The sequence below is a fragment of the Dendrobium catenatum genome, unplaced genomic scaffold (genome assembly GCF_001605985.2).
Source record: "Dendrobium catenatum unplaced genomic scaffold, ASM160598v2 fragScaff_scaffold_156, whole genome shotgun sequence".
NCBI classification, from domain to species: Eukaryota; Viridiplantae; Streptophyta; class Magnoliopsida; order Asparagales; family Orchidaceae; genus Dendrobium; species Dendrobium catenatum.
Window position 1 is genome coordinate 5,269,819 of NW_021318618.1, and position 24,069 is coordinate 5,293,887.

The 24,069-nt window shown below is 37.3% G+C and overlaps 2 protein-coding genes and 1 long non-coding RNA gene across 4 annotated transcripts; 2 read left to right on the forward strand and 1 right to left on the reverse strand.

Annotated features, from left to right (window-relative positions):
• The first annotated feature begins 320 nt into the window (after positions 1-320).
• On the forward strand, positions 321-3,270 carry LOC110113420 (temperature-induced lipocalin-1). Its single transcript, XM_020846008.2, has 2 exons — positions 321-751; positions 2,861-3,270. Exons 1-2 carry the CDS (start codon positions 374-376, stop codon positions 3,047-3,049), a joined length of 567 nt encoding a protein of 188 aa, XP_020701667.1. The 5' UTR covers positions 321-373; the 3' UTR covers positions 3,050-3,270.
• Positions 3,271-7,331: 4,061 nt separating this feature from the next.
• On the reverse strand, positions 7,332-16,032 carry LOC110113422 (peptide deformylase 1B, chloroplastic). 2 transcript variants are annotated; one of them, XM_020846011.2, is made up of 6 exons: positions 15,780-16,032; positions 13,820-13,958; positions 13,533-13,725; positions 13,279-13,389; positions 12,214-12,276; positions 7,332-7,738 (listed from the first exon to the last, which is right to left on the reverse strand). In XM_020846011.2, exons 1-6 carry the CDS (start codon positions 15,979-15,981, stop codon positions 7,637-7,639), a joined length of 810 nt encoding a protein of 269 aa, XP_020701670.1. In that variant the 5' UTR covers positions 15,982-16,032; the 3' UTR covers positions 7,332-7,636. The 2 variants fall into 2 exon arrangements, with proteins under 2 accessions (XP_020701670.1, XP_020701669.1); XM_020846010.2 differs by lacking the exon at positions 15,780-16,032 and adding an exon at positions 14,099-14,363.
• Positions 16,033-21,981: 5,949 nt separating this feature from the next.
• Positions 21,982-22,563, forward strand: LOC114578730. The gene is made up of 2 exons (XR_003699699.1): positions 21,982-22,266; positions 22,348-22,563. It is a non-coding gene; the product is annotated as an uncharacterized LOC114578730 (long non-coding RNA).
• Positions 22,564-24,069: the final 1,506 nt, after the last annotated feature.

Below are 24,069 nucleotides of genomic sequence, written 5' to 3' on the forward strand. Positions count from 1 at the left end.
TAGGTATGAGTTTCAATATCAACCTATTATGCACCTATAATATTTATATATATATATAATCTTACGTGGACGTAAGAGAAGCCTTATGAACCAACACGTATAAGGTTTAATAATAATATAATTATAATTTAGAAATCTGTGGGTAATTCTAGTCATGGAAAGAACCCTACCACCTCGAAATTTCTAGAAGATGAGGACAAATTTGCATAACGGTTAAACGTGTGGCCATAAATCCTCCACGTCCGCCTCCGTCTCCAGCGTTATCCTCTCAGGCTCTCCCCAGTCCAAAAATATTCCCCATATAAGCCCCGGAAACCCTCTCCATCTCCAAACCGACCGAATAAGCGAAACTGAAAAAGCAGAAGAAGATAAAATGGGGAAAGGGAGCAAAGAGATGACTGTAGTCCATGGCCTCGATCTCAACAGGTACATTGGAAGATGGTATGAAATTGCTTCAGTACCTTCGTTTTTCCAACCCAGAGACGGTGTGAACACCCGTGCGACCTATGCTCTCAATGCTGATGGAACCGTTCATGTTCTTAATGAGACCTGGAGCGGTGGAAAGAGGGATTACATCGAGGGTTCTGCTTATAAGGCAAATCCTAACAACGATGAGGCTAAGTTTAAGGTGAAATTCTATGTTCCGCCCTTTTTCCCGATCATTCCTGTCACCGGCAACTATTGGGTTCTCTTCCTTGATCCGGATTATACGTATGCGCTTATTGGAGAGCCGTCTCGTACTAATCTCTGGGTTAGTATTTTCTTACCTTTGATGTATATCGTTGATTGCTGTTTTTTTCGTAAAAATCTTTTGATGCGATGAAGAAGGATGAACAAAATCATTGGGGGATTATTGATGAGGTAGATTCGATGAAAGGATTTGATTTCTTGTGTGCTTATCTCGAGATTCTAATAAACAAGCATTTTGTCTATATTTCTGTCGGGCATACATATGTGAGCCTTTATAGAATCTTACGTGAAGAATATATATTGATTTGGTGTTGGGATTTGATGAAAAGTCAATTGATGAATTAGTTCTATTTGTATCTGGAGATTTTTAAGACTGCAGTATGGATTCGGGGAGCAGTGAGAAATCGATTAGGATTAAAAAATTCTCTTAGATGATTAGGTTTGAATTGAATCCAACAAAGAACACCTTGTCGGCAGACGAATAGGATGGTAATAGGTCAACGGAGATTCGTTTGTTTGAAACAACTGTTCACTGATACCTGCTTGGATTCTCCTGACCTAATTTTTCCCTATTCCTTACAGTCACTTGAATAGCAACATTTCATAAATAAAAAATATTAGCTTACCTAAACCCAAAACTGAGATTTCTCTACTAAAAATTTATTAAGGGTCTGTTTTGGAAAAAATTATCACATATTTACAAAGTGTTTTTTCTCTCTTGTACACGGCAAATTATTACATCCGGTGTTCGGACGAATCCGGACACCAATCCAGACGCGCCATGTCACCCAAATATATAGGGCCCCGGTGTATTTGGGTGACGTGACGCGTCTGGATTGGATGTCCGGATGTCCGGTCACCTGATGTAATAATTCGCCCTTGTACACGAAAAATTATTAAGTGCGGAGTGTGGACCATCCGCACACCGTCCGCACAAGCACAGGGTACCAAGCGGTACCAAACGGTATCTAGCGGTACCGAGTACTACCTAACTGGGTACCCTATACTTGTGTGCGGACGGTTCTCCCCGTCCGCACTCCGCATCTAATAATCTCTCCTTGTACACAGGGTGTGTGCAATTGAGAGAAAATACGCTTAAAAATGTGTGATTGAAATCCGAACAAAAACTACATCTTGATTCCACACATAATAATATCTTCTTTTGGGACAGTTTTTGCATTTATGGCTGTTATGTTTTCAGATAATAATCACATTTTTATTGCTTTTTATTAGTTTTTAAAAATTTGTTTTTTCAATCATAATAGCAAAATTATTTTCTTCACCATCAATTTTATAAAAAATTTACAATCATATCAAATAGAACCCAAGTCAATTCTAATTTTGATCTGTGTTAACAGATCAAGATGGGGATCTTGCCTTTAAATGGCCTACTCAGTTTTTACATGCACATATCAAACCACCAAACTTGCATATGCAACTACAACAACATCAGTCTTTATCCCATTATGTAGGGGGATCAGTTACATGAATCATTTTTCTCTATTGTGCCCTATTAAAATTTAAATTCTCATTTAAATCTTATCTATAAAAATCTCAAATTTGGCTCTAATAAACTTGCATGTTGCACAATTTCTTTTCAGTGCAATAAAAATCTCACTTATTTTAAACACCTTTAACTTTTATCTCAAAGAAAGAAAATCACTTTTATTTCTACCTTTTAGATGAAGGTTAAGGTTTATTTTGGGATGACTTTCTTCTTGCTTTTTAAAATAATTTTCTAGTAAAAAAATTTCTTGAATATAAAATTTTGTATTAGAACGCCATTTTAAAAAATAGTACGAAAGCTGTCCCAAACAAAGCCTAAAATGTATCGTAGTGATAGGGCCTGTTTGGGACAACTTTCTCATTGATTTGCTTCTTAGACTGGAATTATAGTTTCATTTAGCATCTACTTTTGCTACTTTCAGAAATTTTTATGTTGATAAACTGTTTTTTATGACCCAAGTTGCTAATGTAGTAGTTTAAAAAAAATTACTCTATTTTCTAAGAAGAATATATTTATAATATTAACGAAAACTTTAAAAAAAATTGACTTACCATATAAAAGCTTCACATTTATAAGAGACCCTTACAAATTTGAGAATTATATATCAGCAAATTGGCAAGTTTAGTTATTGATACTGAATAGTTATAGTGATTGGTATTACAGATACTGAGCAGGACAACTCATATTGATGATGAAATATACAATCAGTTATTGGAGAAGGCAAAGGAAGAAGGCTATGATGTTAGTAAGTTACACAAAACTCCTCAGGCAGATCCCCCTCCGGAGAGTGATGAAGCAAGCCCAACCGACAAGAAGGGTTTTTGGTGGATAAAATCCTTATTTGGTAAATAAGAAATACGTACATGCTTGCTTGTAGTAATTAAGGTTTTTAATTCTATAGAAATGAAACTTTTAGGAAGTGCTATTTCGCTTTGTGTGTAATTTCATGTGCAAGTTTACTTTCAGAATCATATTCCAGCTTTATGAAATAAGATTGATGCTTTTGTGGATTGAGAAGAACCTTTGCAATTACCATGGCTTGTGTGTGAAATCAACTTAGCATATTTCAGCAATTGAATTCAGTAAGATCTTAGGGTTTGCTTGAGTAGTTTTATAATGTGTGGAATTTGGTTATAGCTTTTCATCCGGACTCCAATTATATAAATATATGTGATTTTTTTTTTCTCTTGTATACACTTATTGTACAAGATAGAGAAAACATGTAATATTTTTCCTGTTTGGGAGGGTTGTTGCATTGCTATAAAGTTGTGGAGAAAATAATTTTTTTTTTATTATAAAAAGTGGCTTCTTAGCATAACAATTTATTGAAACTAGTGCAAAAAGTTAAAAAATAAAATTGTAAGAATGTTGTAGTAACTGAAGCTTAATGTTTTATTTGGGATAATTTTTTTAAAATTATAAAAAAATAATATTTTAGAACAAGATTTTTTCAAAAAATAATGGCTAAAAAGAATTTATAAATGTAGTCTGAAAAATAAAGTAGTATCAAATTAAGGTTTAGATTTTATTTGGGATAATTTTAATACTTCTTTTTAACGTAATTTTATACTATAAAAATTAGTTTAACTAGACATTTATATAATAAAAAGCTACTTTAAAAAATTAAAAAAAAAAATTGCTTCAATCAAATTCTTGCTTTGTTTGAGGCAATTTTTATTTTTATTAAATTTTTGTATTAAAATTTATTTGCTTAGCTTGGTTGGTGGGCATGCTCGGTTGGAACCCCCCATCTCGAGTTCGATTCCCTCAGGCAGTAGTCGCCCCTCTAGGGGGGACCTAATAAGTGCTGGCCACGAGTAGCAAGGGTATGGGCCACTCGTCTAGGTCAGCCGAGGAGACTAACAGACATCGCCAAGCACGTCACAAGCTGACGTGACAGCGGGCCGATACTTCCCGTTCCAAAAAAAAAAAAAACACGTGGAGAAGAGAAGTGTAGAAGCATTATTTGTCAGTGTATGGCATTGTTTTCGCTTTTGGCTGGCGATGCATGCAAAAGATATTTTGCTTGCACTCTAAATTCTGACTTTAAATTCTCATATAAAATAATTAGAAGGAAAAGGAGATCTCTGATCTGTTAGTAGAAAGCTTTGATTATCATGCCAATCCCCACCCCCTTCAATTACGAAGTTCGAGCTTTGACTACCAATGAAAAAATTATTATGCTTTTCACTAAAAGGGTTATCCTCTCATATTGGAGTAATTATTCCGTCAGGTTACCGAATGCATCCGGAAACTAATAACAAAACGCCACGTCACTAAAGTGCTCGGTACCGTGCTCAGTATAGCACGCTCGGTACACTCGGTATGCTCGGTATTGCTCGGTATTTTCACCGGATGTAATAATTTTTTCTCATATTGACCCGCCAAATTGACGAATCTCATTAACTCATCCAATGATCAATTCTCGATAAATTATCATTTGATTATGCTAAATAATTATTCGATTTTTTTTTCTTTTTTTTTTTTTGATGTTTTGCCCGTTGACTAATATTCTTAATATTCAATTGCATTCAGTTGCTCCTCCAACTACCAATATTTTAGTGGTCCAATGACTCTCCTAGTTGGTGTCATTCTTGTATTATCAACTATTGGCATCTCCCCCCAATGAATTCGCCCAGCTTTTATTATAATATTGTTAATCAATTATTGATTGGCTCCCATAATTGTCAACTATTGAAGGTATTAAATTTCGGGACAAAGTACCCTTTCAGGTACGATACTTGGTCATATTCTACTGGATACGGGCAACACTTGCATTCTAATTTCTCTACCTGATCAACGGCTATGAAAGCCTTGCTCTTTTTAGTGATTATTCCCTCCAGTTGTGCAACGGTCACAGGTTCAGAGGTACTTGCTATGTTCTGCAGAGCGGGCTAGCAAATGACGTTATTAGCCTCATTGCCACCTTCATGGGGTACCTCGTACCATGAAACTTGAGGCGCTTGAAGGTTTGGAGGATCGATAAGAGTAGGAGCAGGGCCCACGGCAGTAGTTCTCTGCATCATATGCACCATCGCCATCATTTGCGTCATCTCAATCATCTTAGCGTTTAGCTGAGAGATTTTTTTTGTCCTTTGTCTTCATTTTCCATATCATCTGTCTTCGTATAACTGCTAGCGTGACAATGTCGTCGACAAAGGGATTTTCTTCAATCTCTTCTTCCTCTTCTTCCGAGGAGTGGCTTCTCGGACATAGCCCCATAGAGGTGTCAGTGAATCCGTCTGAGCGATCAATCATTCTCATCACCACCCTCATCATGGTGCTCATGCCTTACCATGTCGATCACTTCAACGTCCATGGTATCCTCTTCATCTTCCTCCTCTTCTTGGATTCGAATCTTTGAGCGGCAAAGCCACTGGATTTTCGACTCTTCCTATAGGCGCAAGCCTATAGGCGCAAGCCTCTATAGTTAATTACCCCTCCCGATAGCGAGAGAGAACTTTTGATTAAAGTTAGTTGCCAAACAGATACGTAATATCTAGTGTATAGTAACACCATGATTTTAGGTTTTTCAAAATTTCATATTTAAAATTAAAATGTCGGCACCTCATGCTTAAAGTGGATGGTGGGGGGAGTTATGATAGACCCGAACAAAATCTCATGATTCTGTCATCTCTGGCCATTATGATCACTGGTTTACTTAGTCAGAGGAGGTAGTCGACCCAACCTGACATAAAGATCCTTCTGGCTTCCATGGGTTCCTTCATCCAAGCGTACACTGTAGACCTGGGGTGAATGTTTGTCTAAGATGATAAATTTGAATCCACTTTAGCTAACAGAGGGCTTTACGCCCTATCGATTAAATCCTATTGATTTATTGCTCAAGGATTTGAAGCCATTTTTCTTTAAGCATTTTGGTGATTTATTTTAATTTTAAAAATAGATTTTGATATTTTTAAAATTTTGAATTTCATTGGGAGGCCTTGAAGACTTAATATGAATGTATAAAACAAATATTATGGTCGACGCCACAATCATATATTTGTTTGATGATTCGAACCATGTGGACTCCTATTCATTCATATTGGAGGATTGGTTCAAACTTAGGTTCATTTCTTGACCCGTGCAGCATCCTCAAACATTACAAGTGTGCATACAACATGCTCATCTGATACATTATGGGCATGCCAACATATTAGTGTCATCAGTGGAGCAGTACTTGGGAGGAAGAGACCAGATTTTGGCAGGATTGAAGGAACATCTATGGAGAGCATAACAAATCATGAAGAAGCATGCGAATGAACATAAGAGAGACATGCAGTTTGAGGTTGGAGATATGATTTATTTGAATATCCAACCTTATAGACAATGGACTTTGGCTCGACGAAAGAATGAGAAGCTCTCTCCCGGCTACTTTGGGCCACACGAGGTAATGGAGCGCATTGGTGCAGTAGCATATCACCTACAATTGCCACCGACCTCTATCATCCATCCCGTATTTCATGTATCACAATTGAGACGAGTCATTGGAGCCTACAAACCCTCGCCCACACTTCCAACTACACTGTCAGAGCATATGGATGTGATATTAGAATCACTGGAGGTGAAAGGGGTGAGCCAAGGAGATAAGGGGATTAGGGAGGTGCTGATCAAGTGGAAGCTTTACTAGAGTATGAGCCGACATGGGAGCCCTACAGTATCATCCATAAGCAATTTTCATCTTTCCACCTTGAGGAAAATGCGATTTTTTGAAAGGGGGGTATTGAGGTGGGGCCAAAAATCTTTTAGCAGATGAAGAACCTTTCATCTCTCCTGTGGAGCCCAAGACCACCTTTTATCACCTATAAGAGAGAAGGCTTTGGGGGGAGTTCTTTGAGAAAGATGTAATGGACATTTTTTAAGGGATTTAGGCTGAATTGAATACAAAATAAGGATGGAAGTAGGAAGGTTTATATGGGGATTAATAGGGTTGTTTTATTTTATCATGTATGTGTGTTTTATGTAGTTTTTTTTTTTGAAGTTGTTCCTAGCGGCACTTAGGATTTGTAGAGAGTCAATCTACAAATAGTAGATCAACTTGTATTTTGGATTGTTGTGTTGAAATAAACATCTTTCTCGCAGATTTTTGTTGTGTTTTATCTAGTTCTTGCTGTTTTGTTGTGTGGAGGACAAATTCCAATCATTAATCATCCAATACATGTCTCATGATATACTAAGCTTACAAATATACAAATAGGAGATAATCTACTCCATGTTTTGAATAGAGACGCCACATGTGTAATAGAAAAGCTACTGTATACAACTCACCAAAATAGATTCAAACAACACTTAATGGATAAACTTTAGCTAAGTTAAGTACATTTAAATATAAAAGAGCTTTGACCGCATTACTTCAGAAGAGCAGATATATAGATAAGAAAACTGAGAAAGGGGAAGCACTTTTCCAATAAGTAACTTACGGGCAAGCCTACATGTATTTCAAATTCTGGCAAAATCAGCAAATTCCTGTCTTTGTTTGTAATTGTCTATCTTTTCTGGGCTAGGCTGCCCAGTCAGATCTTCATACTTCTTCTCTAAAGCCTGCCATAATATGATCAAGTTCGTAAAAAAATGAAAGAGGTTCAATTTGTAAAGATATTGTTCACTGATTCTTCAAGATTAAGCAAAAAAGTCTGTAGCACAATGTGAAGTATGAATTAATATCTACATGTGATGCGGACATCCAACCGTCCATGCCAATCTGAGGAGGAGCTGAAGATCGACGACCGAGATCACTTTGTTTTATTTTCATTTATTAAGTGTATTTTAATTTAGTTTCGCAATTTCCCTTTTTTACCCTCTGTCTTATGTAAGCCCAAGGGGAAAATGTGTCTTTTAATTTCTCTCTTCCCCACCCGATCGGCGGCACCTCCTCCCTCCTTTGGACCGCCGGCCACACTCATGATCCAAGTCATTATGACATTCAAATTGTCATAATGACTCCTTAACTTGGGTTTTGCAATAAAGGGAGAATCTAGCAATTTTGAATTCAAAATTTGAAATTCAAATTTGAGGTTCAAACTTTCCATATTTGCAAAAGTCTAAAAAGGAAAGTTTTCAAATTTTGAATCCAATCTAAATTCAATTTGGAGAGGACTCATTATTTTCCATCCTAATTGGCCAAGCTTGTTTTGGAAACTCATAAAACACTTACCACCATCCCCTCCCTCCTCTTCATGCCGCCGGCCACCATTAATGGGCTCTCCATTAATTCTCATTTAAAGCTCCCTATCTCTAATTAATTTGAATTCAAATTTCAAATTAGTTCCCTCCTTTACTCCCCCATTCATGGCATTAATTTCTTTGATTTGAATTTTAAAATTCAAATCAATTCCCTCCTAATTTAATTAAAACTGAAATTAAAATTCAGATTTTTGATTAAATTCCTAATTGATTCCCTAATCTAAGGAGTTTTGTAGCAGGAATTAAATCCCTACCTATTAATTCATCTCTAGCCTATGCCTCCACCGGCCCCCTCAATAATACCCCATAGATTTGTTTCCTAAAGCCACATCCTCTCTTGGAAACAATTCAAATTCCTTCCCGTGGCCAAGATATCCAAGATCCACCACAACTTCTGTCCACAATCTCAGCTTCACTCACGTTGGAAGTATTTCCAAAACCTGGCCCATAATTCTGCCCACAATTTCAGCCTCCCTCACGTTGGAATTGAACCATCTCCGTATTTATCTGCTGGCCGAAAATTCCCAAGGCTGATATATTAATTTCCTTCTACAATTCTCTCCCAAAATGCTGCCTGACGTTGGGTCTTCCTCCCTGTAAAGCTGCAGCCAGAAATTTCCAGCAATTCCTCTTGAATCCAAGTAGCCTGATGCCCCAATATTGCTGTTTTACCCACAGCAAATTGCTGTCCAGCAATTCCTACTGCATCCTGTGTGCTGTCCACAGATTCCTGCAGCCATCAAGTGCTGTCCTGCACCCCGGGAGGTCTGAAATTGCTGTTTAAAAGCCTCCAGTAGCCTTATAACAGCTGCCCAAGGTTTATTCAAGCATTGGAGATTGCTGTTCATAATTTTCTAAGAGTCAAAGTTGCTGTTTAGACCCATTGATTTGCTCTTCAAGACATTTAGGATCCAATCCTCTCATGTTTCACATCAACATGTATCTGCATGCTACACAAAAGTGCTTGTCAAGGTTAATTAGTTTAAGAAAAATAAGGAATTTCAAATAAACAATACGCCTGTAAGCTAAAGGTGGGGGAAGGCACTGATCAACATAGTGTTAGACCGGTCCACTTGAACGGTCCAACCGGTCCAGGTGGGACCGGCTTATGGGTGAAACAGCGGAGCTGTTCCGCCTCATGAGGATGCTGCGTGAGACGAATAGGAAAGTTTTTTGGGGGAATTAAGAGGGAAATATGAATGTAGGGATTTTTTAGGGATTTTCTTTTGATTTTTATGCATTAAATAGTTTGTTTTCCTAGGGTTAGGGCATCTTGAATTTGGTTGAAATTTGAGATTACTTAGATTTAGGTTTTCTTTGGGCTCTAGCGGCGTTTAGAGATTTGGGAGAGATTGATCCTCAGAGGATCAATTGTATCTTGTTATTTTCCATTTCCCTTTTATCAAATAATACAAATTATCTATTGCTTTTGTGGTTTTGTGTGGATTTTAGTAGAGAAAGCTCGCTGTTTTTCGAAGACTGATAGAAAATACTTGAGATATACAAGTACTTCCTATCACATAGCATTCCTACTTCAAAACGAAGATGCAATTGCCAGGCCGTGAACCCATAATTGAACTAAATAACAAATCATAGAAACAGATGACAAGCAGAGCTCTGCATTGGGTACCCGTACCCACACCCACCCATGTACCCACCCATACCCAATGGGTATGGGTGGGTATAGGTACGCCCATGACCTTGTGGGTGGGTATGGATGGGTACTCAACATCGGGGGATAAATTAATTTACATTGCTAATCACCGTATATATTATATTACTGCAATCATCACTACGTAGTGTACAATACTTAACCATGCTATGACTACAATAAATTCTGACATGCAACTTGAAAGTTTGCAACAAGAGGAAATGGAAACAAGCCTCAAGGCTATCAGTTCGTGGCATACTGCGTTCAAAAAGCATGGAAAGTGGGTGAGTATTGGTGGGTACGGCATCCCGAAAGTTTCCATGGGTGGGCGTGGGTAGGCGAAACCTGTCTGAGTAAAACATGGGTACCAAATCAGGACCCCATATAGGACTTTGATGACAAGCTAAATCAACAAACTTGTAGAAATAAAATGGTGAAATACTAGTTGATTGCTCACAAGGGTGTCATTTACAGAATTATGATCAATTATATGTCACCCTTATTAGTTGAAGAATCATTCATCATCACCTCATTCTCCTCATCTTCTTTCATGACTATTTGGAATTACATTATCATCGTCTATCAGATAATATTCATATTTGTTCATAAGTTAATGAGATGTTTAACCCTCGGAGTTCAACCATACTGAGATACAACTCTGTGGACTTGTAATAAATAAAATATAAAACATCTAATCTGCTCAAGTTCATTGCTAGAGGACTTCCATAAGTTGTCGAGTAAAATGTTGATCAAACTGTTAGGCCGATCCAAGAGGGGCCTGCTGCACCTATTGAACTGGTCCCTAGTGTCTATTACAGCTGCCAGCCCAAGGAAGGGAGAGAGAGAGGGCCGGCTACTCCTACAGAGCTCACACCTTGATTAAAGATTGTTTGGAGAGAAATATTTGAATCAAGGGCTTTTTAGGGATTTGTATTACTCATTTTCCTTTAATTAGTTGCTAATGCTAGAATTAGGATTTCATCTTGAGTTTGAAATCAAATTTGAGATCTAGGGTTTGTTCCTTTGGGCTTTAGACTTAACTAGAGATTTGGAGAGTTGTTTTTTCCTCTAGAATCGAAGAAACTTGTATTATTTGCTATTTTTCGGCATTGGCTAGTGGAATCATTTATTTTTTTCTCATTTTTCTCTATATTTCTCGTGAAGATTGTTGTACCGTGGCTGTTTTCTGCTGTAATCAGCAGTTTTCCTGCTGTTTTCCAGCAATCACTGCTAGGTTTGCTTGCAAACTCAAGTATTTCCTATCACAAATCTGATTGCAGGTATGCAGCATTCTATTTCAAGTTTACATCTTAAAGCAGGAGATTTGGCAATGTCTCATATTTATTAAATCTTATTTTTCAGCTGGCATAGATTGATCTGGGGAAATATTTATTCTCAGTTATATGTTGATACCATGATTTAAAATTGCGCAATATGAGGCTCGCCTTGAGGCCCGCCTTTGTGCAATTCCAGTAAAAAACGTCTCGATGCTTACGCCTTGAATTTTTTTATGAGGCTTGCGCCTCAACTTGGTTGAGGCCCGCCTCGCCTCACTGGTATGAGACTTACGCCTCACGCTATATATATTAAAACTTACATAAATCTTGAAGTAAATGCCCGACATTGGACTCTATAGGAGAGGAGGAAGGGGAGAGAGCAGTTCATCATAATGATGATTCAAATGAAGAACCCCTTAGTGATGACAGTGCTGATGACTTATGAGTTCTTATGTGATATATCATTGCTATTTATTTTTGGAAATTTGAATTATATGTTAATTAAAAGAATATTGGGATTTGGGAAAGATAGAATTTTGAGTTGCACTATATTTCATGTTGTCTTATTATTGGGATATTTTGATTTCACTTCATATCTTATACTTTTTTATGTTTTATATTATCCACTCATTAGTATATAAAAAATTTATCATTTTATGTTTACACAATCTTTTGATTTTGAGGCTTACACCTCAAAACGCCTTGAGGCTTACGCCTCGCCTCACGAATGAAAACCGCCTCAATACCCGAATACGCAATTTTAAACATTGGCTGATACTAAGCTATCAAAATCATTAGTTAAATTCATATTAATAATAAAGAAAATAAAAACTTAGGACCGAATACAAATCACATATGACAGGCAATGGCGATGTATAGCTTATTAACCATCCTACAACACGAACCTTTAAGTCTAACCGAATGCTATCAAGCACATCTTCAGTCATCCGGTCAAAAAAGAGGGTTCCCTGCAAATTAACAAGCCTTTAAGAATCAAAGCCATATATCCAGCCAAGAATGTACTCGCATAAAGATAGATTTACGGGACATGAGTTCCATAATGCGTAGATGTAGAAGATTTTCATTGCTTAAAGAATAGGAAATCATGTAGATATTATAATGATAATACAATGGTCACACGAGATAAAGATTGAACAGTCACAATAGACACACTGTGCTCAATAGGTTTCTTTCAACTAGGCATGTTCAATTGGATGTTGATATCATGTAATTTATATGCCAAACCTTCAAAAAAAAAAAAATTATGATAGTTGTGCAAGTTGAATTTGTAGGTAAGACCGTAAGAAGGTATACATTCCGAACAAAAGGGAACCAATCAATCCTTGAGGAATCAACCTTAAAAATAAACTTGTGTGCTTGTCTGTGCATCTATGTGTGTAAGTATGTCAGTATGATAGACTTTTTCTCATTTTAAAAGTAGAATCATCATTCTCATGTCATCTAGCTTTCAATGTTATGAGTTTTTAATACAAGACCAAAACTTTCTATTACTTTTAACATCATTAAAATTCGTGACATAATTATTGTAATACACATTAAAAATTACTTAGTCATTAATCAGATCCATCAAAATTCCTCAATAGATGACTCCATTTATATGAGAAGATAATTGTGTTTCAACGTCTACCTAAATGGTTTGGAACAAAAAGTAATGCTTTTTATGACATTTAGTATATATTTGATGGCTTTTATTGGTGAGATTTATAGATAAAACAAAACTCTTTTAAGTGGATTTGCATGTAAAAGGACCATTCTTATTTCTTTCACATGCTTGATGATGGTTAAGTTATCATCAAAATTGATGAAAGTCTATCAATCAATAAGTTTCATGTGGTGTGATGAGAAAGAAGATTATGTGATGCGAGGAACGTAAAAAAAGGAGAAAAATTTAAATGAAAATGATTGGTTATTGTCTTCTTATATATATAAATACAGACAGAAGGATTTACCTGCAAATGATCAAATTCATGCTGGAAAACTCGTGCAGGAAGGCCAGCAAGATTAACCCGAAACCTTGCACCAGTTACATCTCTGGCATCAATCTTGACAGAAGCTGGTCTCTGTTTGAAAACATGAACAATATTAGCATGGAAAGGCTAACCAATCCTAAAGAATATGTTATTTGAAATTATTAACGAAATGACTTGGTGACTTCCTGACAAACTGTAGCAGGTGTAAACAAATCGAACAAAATGACAATTACCACTACATCGGCATAGATTCCAGGAAACGATAAGCAACCTTCATTGTATAGAAGAGTCTTTTTAGAGGCCTTGTGCACTACAGGGTTCACAAGGACAATTTCTTCTCCTTCACCACGTTCACCAGCAGGATTAAAAACCATGAGCTGAATATTCATTCCAACTTGGGGTGCCGACAACCCTATGCCATCAGTTCTGTCTCAAAAATTCTACATTTCAGGCTATTAAAACGGACAATCATTTTAAATTGATTGATGCAGGTAGGCCATGCCTGCAAGAAAACACTCACTTGTACATTACATCAAACATCTCGTCCGCAAACTTCTTCAAATTCTCGTCAAAGGTATTGATGCGCTTGTTCTTAACCCTCAATCTGGCATCCGGATATTGCACAATCTTGAGCGGGGCCTCGAAATACAAATCAGCAGCTGGCAAACAAAAAAAAAACTTGTTGGGGTAAGCATCTTATCCAACTCCAAAGTATCGCCTGGAAATAAAAGTTGAAAGATCAGTCTGGAACGCGGGCGGGAAAATATGGAGAGAGTGACCTAGGGTTGATTTGGCTTACGGGAAGCGAAGTTGTCTTCTTGGAAGGAGAAGCCGCGCCGGGCATGACCGGAGAGGGCAAGGGCTGTTCGCCGACGAGACAGGGATAGGTTCGAAAAGAAGTGGCGGATGATCCAATTATGTGGTCGGGCCTGGCGGGATAAGACGGGAAGGAAAGAAGAGCAGTAGTAAAGAGCCGGCGAACCCTGTACTCTCGCCGCCATTTTTCTCTCCCGTTCTGATCTGAACAATTTCTCGGCAGCGCTTATCTTTGAGTTACCAAAATATATACACTAGTTATATAAATATATATATCTCAAGTACTATCATGAATATGAAGATATTATTTTTAAGAGTATTCAGATAAGTTGTGACGGGGTGTTAAAATGGGTCAGAGGGCCGAGTTCGATTTGAATTCGAGTTGATTCAGATCTAAATGGGTCAACTGAATCTCGATTTTGCAAACGAGTCAGGATTCTCAATCCGAATCCGGCCTATGCATGTTGCGGGTTGATCTGACCTGACCTGCATACTTGGATGCGAACAGGCATGGCCAGCTAGCGCAGGCTCATTGGCTCAGGCAATAAGGCGCATAGCAGCAGGTGGCAAGAGGGGCTAGCTTGGGTGAGACAGTGCTGGACCGGAGCAGCCAGCCTATTCGGAGTGGCTCAGGCAGCATGGGGAATAGAGGAAGTCGGAACAGGCGAGGCTCTTGGCTCTCCCTACTCGCGAGAGATGCTGCACGACAGGCGACCTGACATGACGACAATTGACGCGTTGACGACTGACTGACACGCGAACGACTAATTGACGTGCGTACATGACGCGATGGTAACGCGACTTAACACAATCAGTTCACGTAGTCGGGTCAAACTAAGTTAGTTTCGGGTTTTCAAGTCAACCCAGTCCGACCCGATATAAACGGGTCAAAAATTCTAAACTCGAATCCGACCCGTTTCTCAAACGATTGACCATAACCCGAAATTTTTAGGTTATGTTCTGATCGGATTTTCGAGTCGTGTCAAAAATTAACACCCCTAGGTTATATTATAACTGTTGTAATTGCATTATATTGTATTAAAGTTATTAAATTATACTATCACATATCAAAGTTATAGCCTGTTGCATTATAATTATTATAATTATAATCTATTGTATGCTATGTTATAATTATTATGGTTATGCTTTCGTATGTTATAGCATGTTATTATAACTTTTTGAAAGCTAATTTGAAGCATTTTCAAATGAATTTAGAGCATGACTTGAACATGCCTCAAATATGGTTCAAACATTACATGTATGAGTTCAGATGGGGTTCGAGGATTGTTCGAATCTTGATTGAATCCTATACAATTTGACATGACTCGAAACTCACAATGACAGACATATTTGACCAACTATGTATAAGAGGTACACAGTCAAATTTACTAATAAGAAAAATTATGAATTTTTATATAAAAATTTATAAGAGGAAATATTTGATGCACCCTAGTTATTCTTTCTAGTGTTGTATAATCATGAAGATTGTGATTTTCTTTCATTTTAAATTATATATCACCAGCGGGAAAAAAAAAAAAAAAAAACTTGGTGGGTGAGCATCTTATCCAACTCCAAATTATCGCCTGGAAATAAAAGTTGAAAGATCATTCTGGAACGCGGGCGGGAAAATATGGAGAGAGTGACCTAGGGTTGATTTGGCTTACGGGAAGCGAAGTTGTCTTCTTGGAAGGAGAACCCGCGCCGGGCCTGACCGGAGAGGGCCAAGGCTGTTCGCCGACGAGACAGGGATAGGTTCGAAAAGAAGCGGCGGATGATCCACTTATGCGGTCGGGCCTGGCGGGATAAGACGGGAAGGAAAGAAGAGCAGTAGTAAAGAGCCGGCGAAACCTGTAATCTCGCCGCCATTTTTCTCTCCCGTTCTGGTCTGAACAATTTCTCGGCAGCAGTTATCTGTGAGTTACCAAAAATATAGATACGAGTGATATAAATATATATTCAAGTACTACGATGAATATGAAGAATTTATTTTTATAAGTATTTAAATAGGTTGTGAAGGATGTCAAAATGGGTCGGAGGTCAGAAGTTCGGGTTGGATCTGAGTTAATCCGAGTCTAAATGGTTTAACATAAATATGATCTGATTTTGCAAATGAGTTAGGATTATCAAACCAAACATGATTTACGCGGGTTACAAGTTGACCTGACCCGACCCGCATACCCGGATGCGAAAAGGCGAGGCCAGCTAGCACGGGCTCACCGGCTCATGCATTCAAGCGGCATGGTAGCAGGCGGCAGGCGAGGCTAGCGCGGGTGAGATAATGCCGGACCGAAGCGGCCTGCCGGTTCAGAGTAACTCAGATGGCATGGCGAACAACGGAAGTCGGAACAAACGAGATTCTCGGCTCTTACGACTTGCAAGAGATGTTGCATAGCGGGTGACAGCCTAAGGCCTAACACAACACAACTGACGCGCGGACATGACGCAATGGTGACGCGACTTAACGTGGTCAATTCACGTACCCTGGTCAAAGCTAGGTTAGTTTCGGGTTTATAGGTCTAGTCAGAATTGTGAACTCAAACTATTAGAGCATAAACAAATTAATATTATTAAATAGCCGTTGTAATCTTTTAAGCTTTCTTGATGACGGTTGGTACAAGTGTACTCAACCAGCCTCTATATATACACCATGTATTGTCTATGCTTAAGATACAGGTTTACATTCTTTTCCAGTTTCTCTCCACTCTTTCCTTGTCTTGTATGCCGCAAGGATCTATGTGCCTGTGCTTCTTTATGGTATCAGAGCAGGCATTCTAGCCTCCTCCGCTCATGGCGACATCGGAGATCTCACAGGTAGCTGAATCTTCCGATCAACTCAGATTCACAACCGACTGTATATCTTCTTCCCTCAAATTTGTTGTCTCAAACATCAAAATATTGTTCCAAATCAACTTTCATCCGACAATTACTCCTTGTGGAGATCTCAAATCTCCAAGGTTCCTTTAGCCAATGGCTTCATGGCATTTCTTGAAACCCCCTCTGCTCCTCCACCAAATTGCATCCAGCAATCGGACGGATAAAAAATACATAACCCGATCTACCTTAACTGGCTGCGCACATATCAAAATCTTTTGGCGGACATATGCTCCACTATTTCCCTGTCCGTCCTCCCCTATATTCTTAATCTTGAATCTTTGTCGGCTATATGGGATGCATTTGAAGTTCGCTTTCAATAGACAAATATATCGAAGGTCATTCAGCTAAAAAATGAGCTTCATAATATCTCCATGAAAAACTCCAATATGACTACCTATCTCACCCAAATAAAATCCCTAGTTGATCAAATTGCAGCAGCCGGCGCTCAGGTTGATACCGAAGGCATCATCTTGTATATCTTGAAAGGTTTACCAACTTTATATCAAGTGTTCAAAACTTCCATCCGCACCACTATGCAACCCATCAGTTTAGACAATCTTTATTCCCTTCTTTTAAGTGAAGAAGTTAATCTTGCCATGGAAACGGTTCGCAGCAATGCCCATGACCCATCTCTTGCACTTTATTTTTCAAGAGGACGTAGCAGAGGCAACCATGGCCAGGCAACCTTGCCATCTTCTACTATCACTAGGTCATCATCCACTTACATCACAATTTGTCAAATTTGTAACAAGATGGGCCATTCGGCTTTTAATTGTTGGCATAGACTCAATGCTAATTAAACTCCACAATCGAACAACTTTGCTAACAAAGCTCTCCTCACTTCGTCGGATCAACCGACTCATGAATGGTATCTTGAATCCGAGGCATCCTCCCACATCACTAATTCACTTGACAGTCTATCGATCTCAAATCCTTATCACGGAACCGACGCAGTAACCATCGAAGACGGTAGTTCTGTTCCCATAGCTAACACTGGTGGGACTTCTACCGACACCAAGTCGTAAGCTTCACTTATCAAACCTTTTACACATACCGGATATTAAATACAATCTTCTTTCTATATCTAAACTTACTAAAGATAATAACATTGATTTTTTTTTTAATCCAAATGGATACACCTTCAAGGATCTGACAACAAATCAACTTCTTCTTCATGGACCGTGCGTTGAAGGTCTCTATCTTGTGCATAAACCTGTTTCAGCCGCACCAAAGGCATCCAAATCAGACACATTCACCTGGCACTATCGGTTAGGCCATCCTAATAAGAGAGTTCTTGATACCATTGTTAGCAGCAATCCGCACCTTCACATAGCAAAATTTAACGATTCTTGTAGTTATTGTAATGCCTCGAAAGAGCACAAACTAATGTTTGAGAAATCTGTAAACAAACAAGTTTTACCCCTTTCTTTAATTCATTCTGATGTTTGGGGACTATCCCCGTTTGTGTCCACTCAAGGTTACAAGTACTATATTATCTTTGTTGATGACTTTTTAGGTTTACATGGCTTTTTCGTTTTTCCTATGACTGCTAAATCTGAAGCTGCCAACATTTTTATTAATTTCAGAACTTACATAGAAAAACAAACAAACTATGTTATTAAAACTTTTAAGGACTGATGGAGGCACATAATTTCTTAATAGTACCCTCACCAACTATCTTAAAAATAATGGCATTCATCACCAAATCTCATGTCCTTACACACTTGAGCAGAATGGCCTCGCCAAGCGTAAACATAGGCATATTATGAAAACCATTTGCACTCTTCTTCACACTGCTTCAGTTCCATACATATATTAGCTAGATGTTGTCTTAACAGCAATTTATCTCATTAATTGTATGCCCTTTCCCACTGCAAATCAGATCTCTCATTTTCAATTGTTTTATAATGTAAAGCCATCATACTCTCATCTTCGTATATTCAGCTGCGAATGTTTCCTGCTTATTCCCTCGCAACATCGGCATAAACTTCAACCCAAATCTCTATCCAGAATTTTTTTGGGCTACTCTGAGTCTTACAAAGGATTTTACTGCTTAGATCCGCATACAAATCGCATTTATCTATCTTGGAATCTCACATTCATTGAGCATTCTTTTCCATTAAAGAACATTATTCCACAAACCATCACAAATCCAACTCCTACAAATTGATCTCTTCTTATTCATGTTTACGTCACACAACATCAAGAACCAAATGTTCATAGTTTGGCTCGGCCAGATTCCCCTATACCGCAAATTCCTCAGCCTCCTTCCAACACCGACTCACCTCCTATCAGCCCTTCTCTCAATTCTACTAATTCTTTTATGCCTTTTGCTTCTCGATGCCATCCCATGGTCACAAGAAAAGAAACAGGTTTTTTAAAACCAACAAACTGTCTCAATCACTTTTATAAACAAGACTATTATCCAAAATCTATTGAACCGACATCCTATACTTAAGCATTCAAACACTTTGAGTTGCGTCAAGCCATGGCAATCGAATTTTTTTTCTTTACAAAAGAATGGAACTTGGACGCTTGTCCTTCCTCCACCTAACTTATCTATCTTAGGATGTAAATGGACATATCGTCTCAAATAGCATGCAGATGGTTCCATAGCTAAACATAAAGCACGTATTGTTGGCTTATGAAATCATCAGGAATACGACATCGATTATACCAAAACTTTCAATCTGGTCGCTAAACTCCCAACCATACGCATCTTCTTAACCATTGCTCTCCATAACGAATGGCATGTTCAACAACTTGACATCACTAATGCTTTTTTGCATGATCATTTAACCGAGACTGTTTATATGAATCAACCCAAAGGTTTTGAGGATTCTTTACACCCAAATCATGTATGTCTTTTGTGCAAAGCCATATATGATCTTAAACAAGCTCCATCTATTCTAATTCTTAATCATTCTTCCATCAAAATATATCTTCTTATGTATGTCGACGACATTCTTGTAATTGGTAACAACTCTTCTGCTTCACCGATCTTCTAAACCAACTTGATTCCAAATTTACAATGAAACATCTTGGAAAGGTTCACTCATTCCTTGGCATTCAAATTCATACTCTTCCAGATCAATATTTTCTCTCTCAACTACAATATGCTCATTTTATACTTCAGTTGGCTCATCTTACCCAATGTAATCTGCTAACCAATCCTAATTGTACCAAACTTCCCTCTATTTTTCCTACTGATCCTATTCTATTTGATCCCGGTCTATACCGAAAATTAATTGGTTCACTTCAATATCTCACTCTCACCAGGCCGGACATTGCTTACATTGTAAATTTCTTTTCGCAACATATACACAATCTTTCTCTCCAGCACGTGTTTCTCTTAAAAAGACTACTCATATATATCAAAGGCACTCAATTTTTTGGCACACCAATTACCAAGAGCAAGCTGGATCTTCGATCATTTTCTGATGCTGGCTGGGCTGGCGATCTGGTTTCACGTAAGTCTACATCTGGATATTGTTCTTACCTAGGTGATACACTCATATCATGGACAGTAAAGAAGCAACACACTATATCCAGATCGTCTATAGAATCCGAGTACAGAGCTCTACCTGTAATTACAGCTGATATTATTTGGCTTCGCTGAATCTTAACAGACTTTAGAGTTCCTCCATCCAAACATACAAATCCATACTATGACAATACATATGTTATAACTTTGGTTAATAATCCGATTTTCTACGCAAGAACAAAGCACATTAAGATCGGCCATAGAAATATTCGAGATCACATACACAACAATAACATTCGGCTCTTACCGATCAGCACCATAGATCAAACTGTAGACAGCTTTACCAAACCCCTATCTACATCAAGATTTCATCAACTTAGACTCAAACTGACAGTCAAAGAAGATCCTTCAATTTGTCGGGTGGTATTAGAGCAGAAACAAATTACTATTATTAAATAGTCATTGTAATCTTTTAAGCTTTCTTGATGACAGCTAGTACAAGTGTACTCAACCAGCCTCTATATATACACCATGTTTTGTCTATGCTTAAGATACAGTTTTACATTCTTTTCCAGTTTCTCTCCACTCTTTCCCTGTCTTGTATACCGCAAGGATCTATGTGCATGTGCTTCTTTACAAACATGACCCATTTCTCAAACGAGTTGATCATAACCCGAAATTTTTTAGTCAGGTTCTGATCGAATTTTGAGGTCATGTCAAATATTGACACCCCTAGGTTGTGTTATATTGTTGTAATTGCATTAAAGTTATTAAATTATACTATCATGTATCAAAGTTATAGCCTATTGCATTATAATTATTGTGATTTTACTCTATTGTATGCTATGTAATAATTATGGTGATTGTGCTTATAGTATGTTATTATAACTTGTTCAAAGCCAATTTGAAGAATTTTCAAATGAATTTAGAACATGACTTGAACATGGCTTGAATATGATCCAAACATTAAACATATTAGTTTAGACGGGGTTCAAGCATTGTTCGAATCTTGAATGAATCTTATACGACTTGGCAAGACTCGAAACTCACAATGACGGACATATTTGACCAACTATATATAAGAGGTACTCCTGTTAAATTTACTAATAAGAAAAATTATGATTTTTATATAAAAACTAATAAGAAGAAATATTTGATGCACTAAGATTATAGAAGATTGTGCTTTTCTTTAGAACCATGGAGATCTTTCATTTTAAATTATATATTTTATACACTAAGATTATAGACTTTATTATTATTCATATAAAAATATTTTAATACATATGATTAGCTAATTATTTGATATTTTTATCACATACATATATTATACAAAGTTCAATCTTTATATAATAAAAAATTAACACAATAACACATTAAATCATCAATTAAACAATTGAATCTATTTGAATTATTATAAAAAATAAAAACTATAAATAATAAAAATCAAAATAATAATGGAATATTAAAAGGAAAAGATTCCGGCCGATGCGGTATCGCACGTGTTCCCACCGGCATCTCCCGGTTGCAGGCCTCGACGCTGCCTTTCTCTTTCATCATCTGCTTTCCACTCTTACACCGATCTCTGTCTTCTCTTCCCATTTCAGGCAATCTCAATGAATCACTTCTCGCTCGCGCAATTCAGATGGGAAATCTTCCCGCCGATCTAAAAGTTTCTTAGGCTCATGAAGATATGAATCTGGTGGGGTTTCTGTGGCGACTGTCGGGCATTGGGGGTTTGAATGGAGAAAGAAGCTTCAGTCTGGCGCGGCGTTTCTTGGTCTGCCATGCTACAAGTAATCTCAAGTTTTCTAGCTTCTTTTTCAATAACCAGGTTTGGATCGAGGGCGCTATATCGAGCTTTTGTCAATCGCAAGGTTTTCTTGGAGAGGTAGAAACATGCGCTTCAGTGATCTACCTCAGTTAATTCCAGTTTTGGGAGCTTTCAGACGACCTTTTTGCACAACGAGGGATCAGATGTTTCCGTGAATATTTTTGTTCTGGTCTTGGGGTAAGTTTTGCCGTTTTTTCAATAATTTTTTAAGAAACTGGAAATTGTGACTGGAATTAACTTATAAAAATTCTTCTGTCAACTCTCCCATTATCATTTCTCTACCAGAAAAAAAAAAAAAAAAAAAAAGAAGAATCCAAAAAGCATAAAGATGAAATTTTTGCAATAGGAAGCAAACTATCTAAAATATTTACTCTGCCATGCCAAAATAGAGCAACAGCAAATCACAAGGATGAGGGCATAAGCCTGATTCCATTGAAGTAAAAGAAGGCTGTTACATGTGTTGGTCAGCATAGCTTAGAAATAACAGTGCATTCCCTTTCTTATTACAGTTAAAAGAGAAATCATGACAAGAAATGCATCTAGGATTGAAAAGCTTCATGGCTTAAATGCATACTATCAGAATCGTTAAGAATATAGATGCATCATTGCGAAGAACCCATCAGCTGCTTAAAAAACTTTTACAAAGATGTCTAAAAATAAAATTTCAACAAAATACTCATATTTAAATACAGTTTCTATCTTCTGAAAGCATTCAAGCACAGCTTTCTTGGCAGAGTTTGGAGAAATTATTCTATACGGAATCGGAAGAACTGTCCGGATTTATTGTGTATTTACTACGTATTTGTAAATACTCACATCAAATACTCGATTGTAAGTATTTATTGAGTATTTGCTAATTTGTTGCGTATTTGTTGAGCATTTACAGTAAATAAGCAACACTTCGGACGATTCTTTCCGTCCAAACTCCGCATAAAATAATTTCTTGAAAAATTTGAGAGGCAAGCTTTTCCTTCATAACAATATTGTCATCTTCATTATGTATGTTAGGTCTAAGGTCTAAGGATAACATTGAAGAAATTGGCATTAATGGTTGCTAAAGTAGCAGACAATCTCTTGTTATCTTCCCAAATAATAGAGTTAGGTTTGCATGAGGAGGAAATGTCAGTCATAGCAATGCATTAATATCCCAAAACCTCCCAAGGAGGTCAGCCATCCAAACAGAGATCATAAAATAGAGTTAGAGTCCATTATCACTGTGCATACTTTCTTCAAAATACCACCATCATAGAAGAACTAAAACACACAGCTAATCTTGATCTGTTGGTTGGAAGCTTCAGCTACCAACTAAAATATCTTGAGTTCGAATCTTTCATATGCAATGTTTGTATGATTCTATCTTAATTGGTCTAAATATCCCAAAAAAAACAAAAGAACTGAAGGGCAATTCCATCTGAATTACTACAGACTATGTTGCCAAGTCTCAGCTTAGGCATGCAGACTAGAGTTCTGCTGCTAAGTTTTTGAAGATAAGACCGTTGTTTTATAATTTATTTTATGTCTTAATTTAAACTTTCCTTGCTTTTCAAAATTTTGCATGATGAAGAGCTTCCCACAATCTGAACTAGTAGAATATAACAACTATAAGACTTTTTTTTTTTTGAAGAAAACAACCTTAATTATCCCAAAAACATTTAGCAACTATAATTTTTTTTCATAATAAATTTCTAATTAATTTTACAGAAAACTACAGCCCTTTCAATTGAGCACTTATTTTTTTCTGAAACTAATCCAATAATCATTAGAA

Excerpts from the sequence above, each read along its gene's own strand:
- LOC110113420 (XM_020846008.2), top strand. The coding sequence starts at position 374 with ATGGGGAAAGGGAGCAAAGAGATGACTGTAGTCCATGGCCTCGATCTC. Across the intron at positions 752-2,860 it reads CGTCTCGTACTAATCTCTGG|ATACTGAGCAGGACAACTCA; the intron begins GTTAGTATTTTC and ends TTGGTATTACAG.
- LOC110113422 (XM_020846011.2), bottom strand. The coding sequence starts at position 15,981 with ATGGCGGCGAGATTACAGGTTTCGCCGGCTCTTTACTACTGCTCTTCT. Across the intron at positions 13,390-13,532 it reads GAATCTATGCCGATGTAGTG|AGACCAGCTTCTGTCAAGAT; the intron begins GTAATTGTCATT and ends GTTTTCAAACAG. Across the intron at positions 12,277-13,278 it reads ATGAATTTGATCATTTGCAG|GGAACCCTCTTTTTTGACCG; the intron begins GTAAATCCTTCT and ends GTTAATTTGCAG.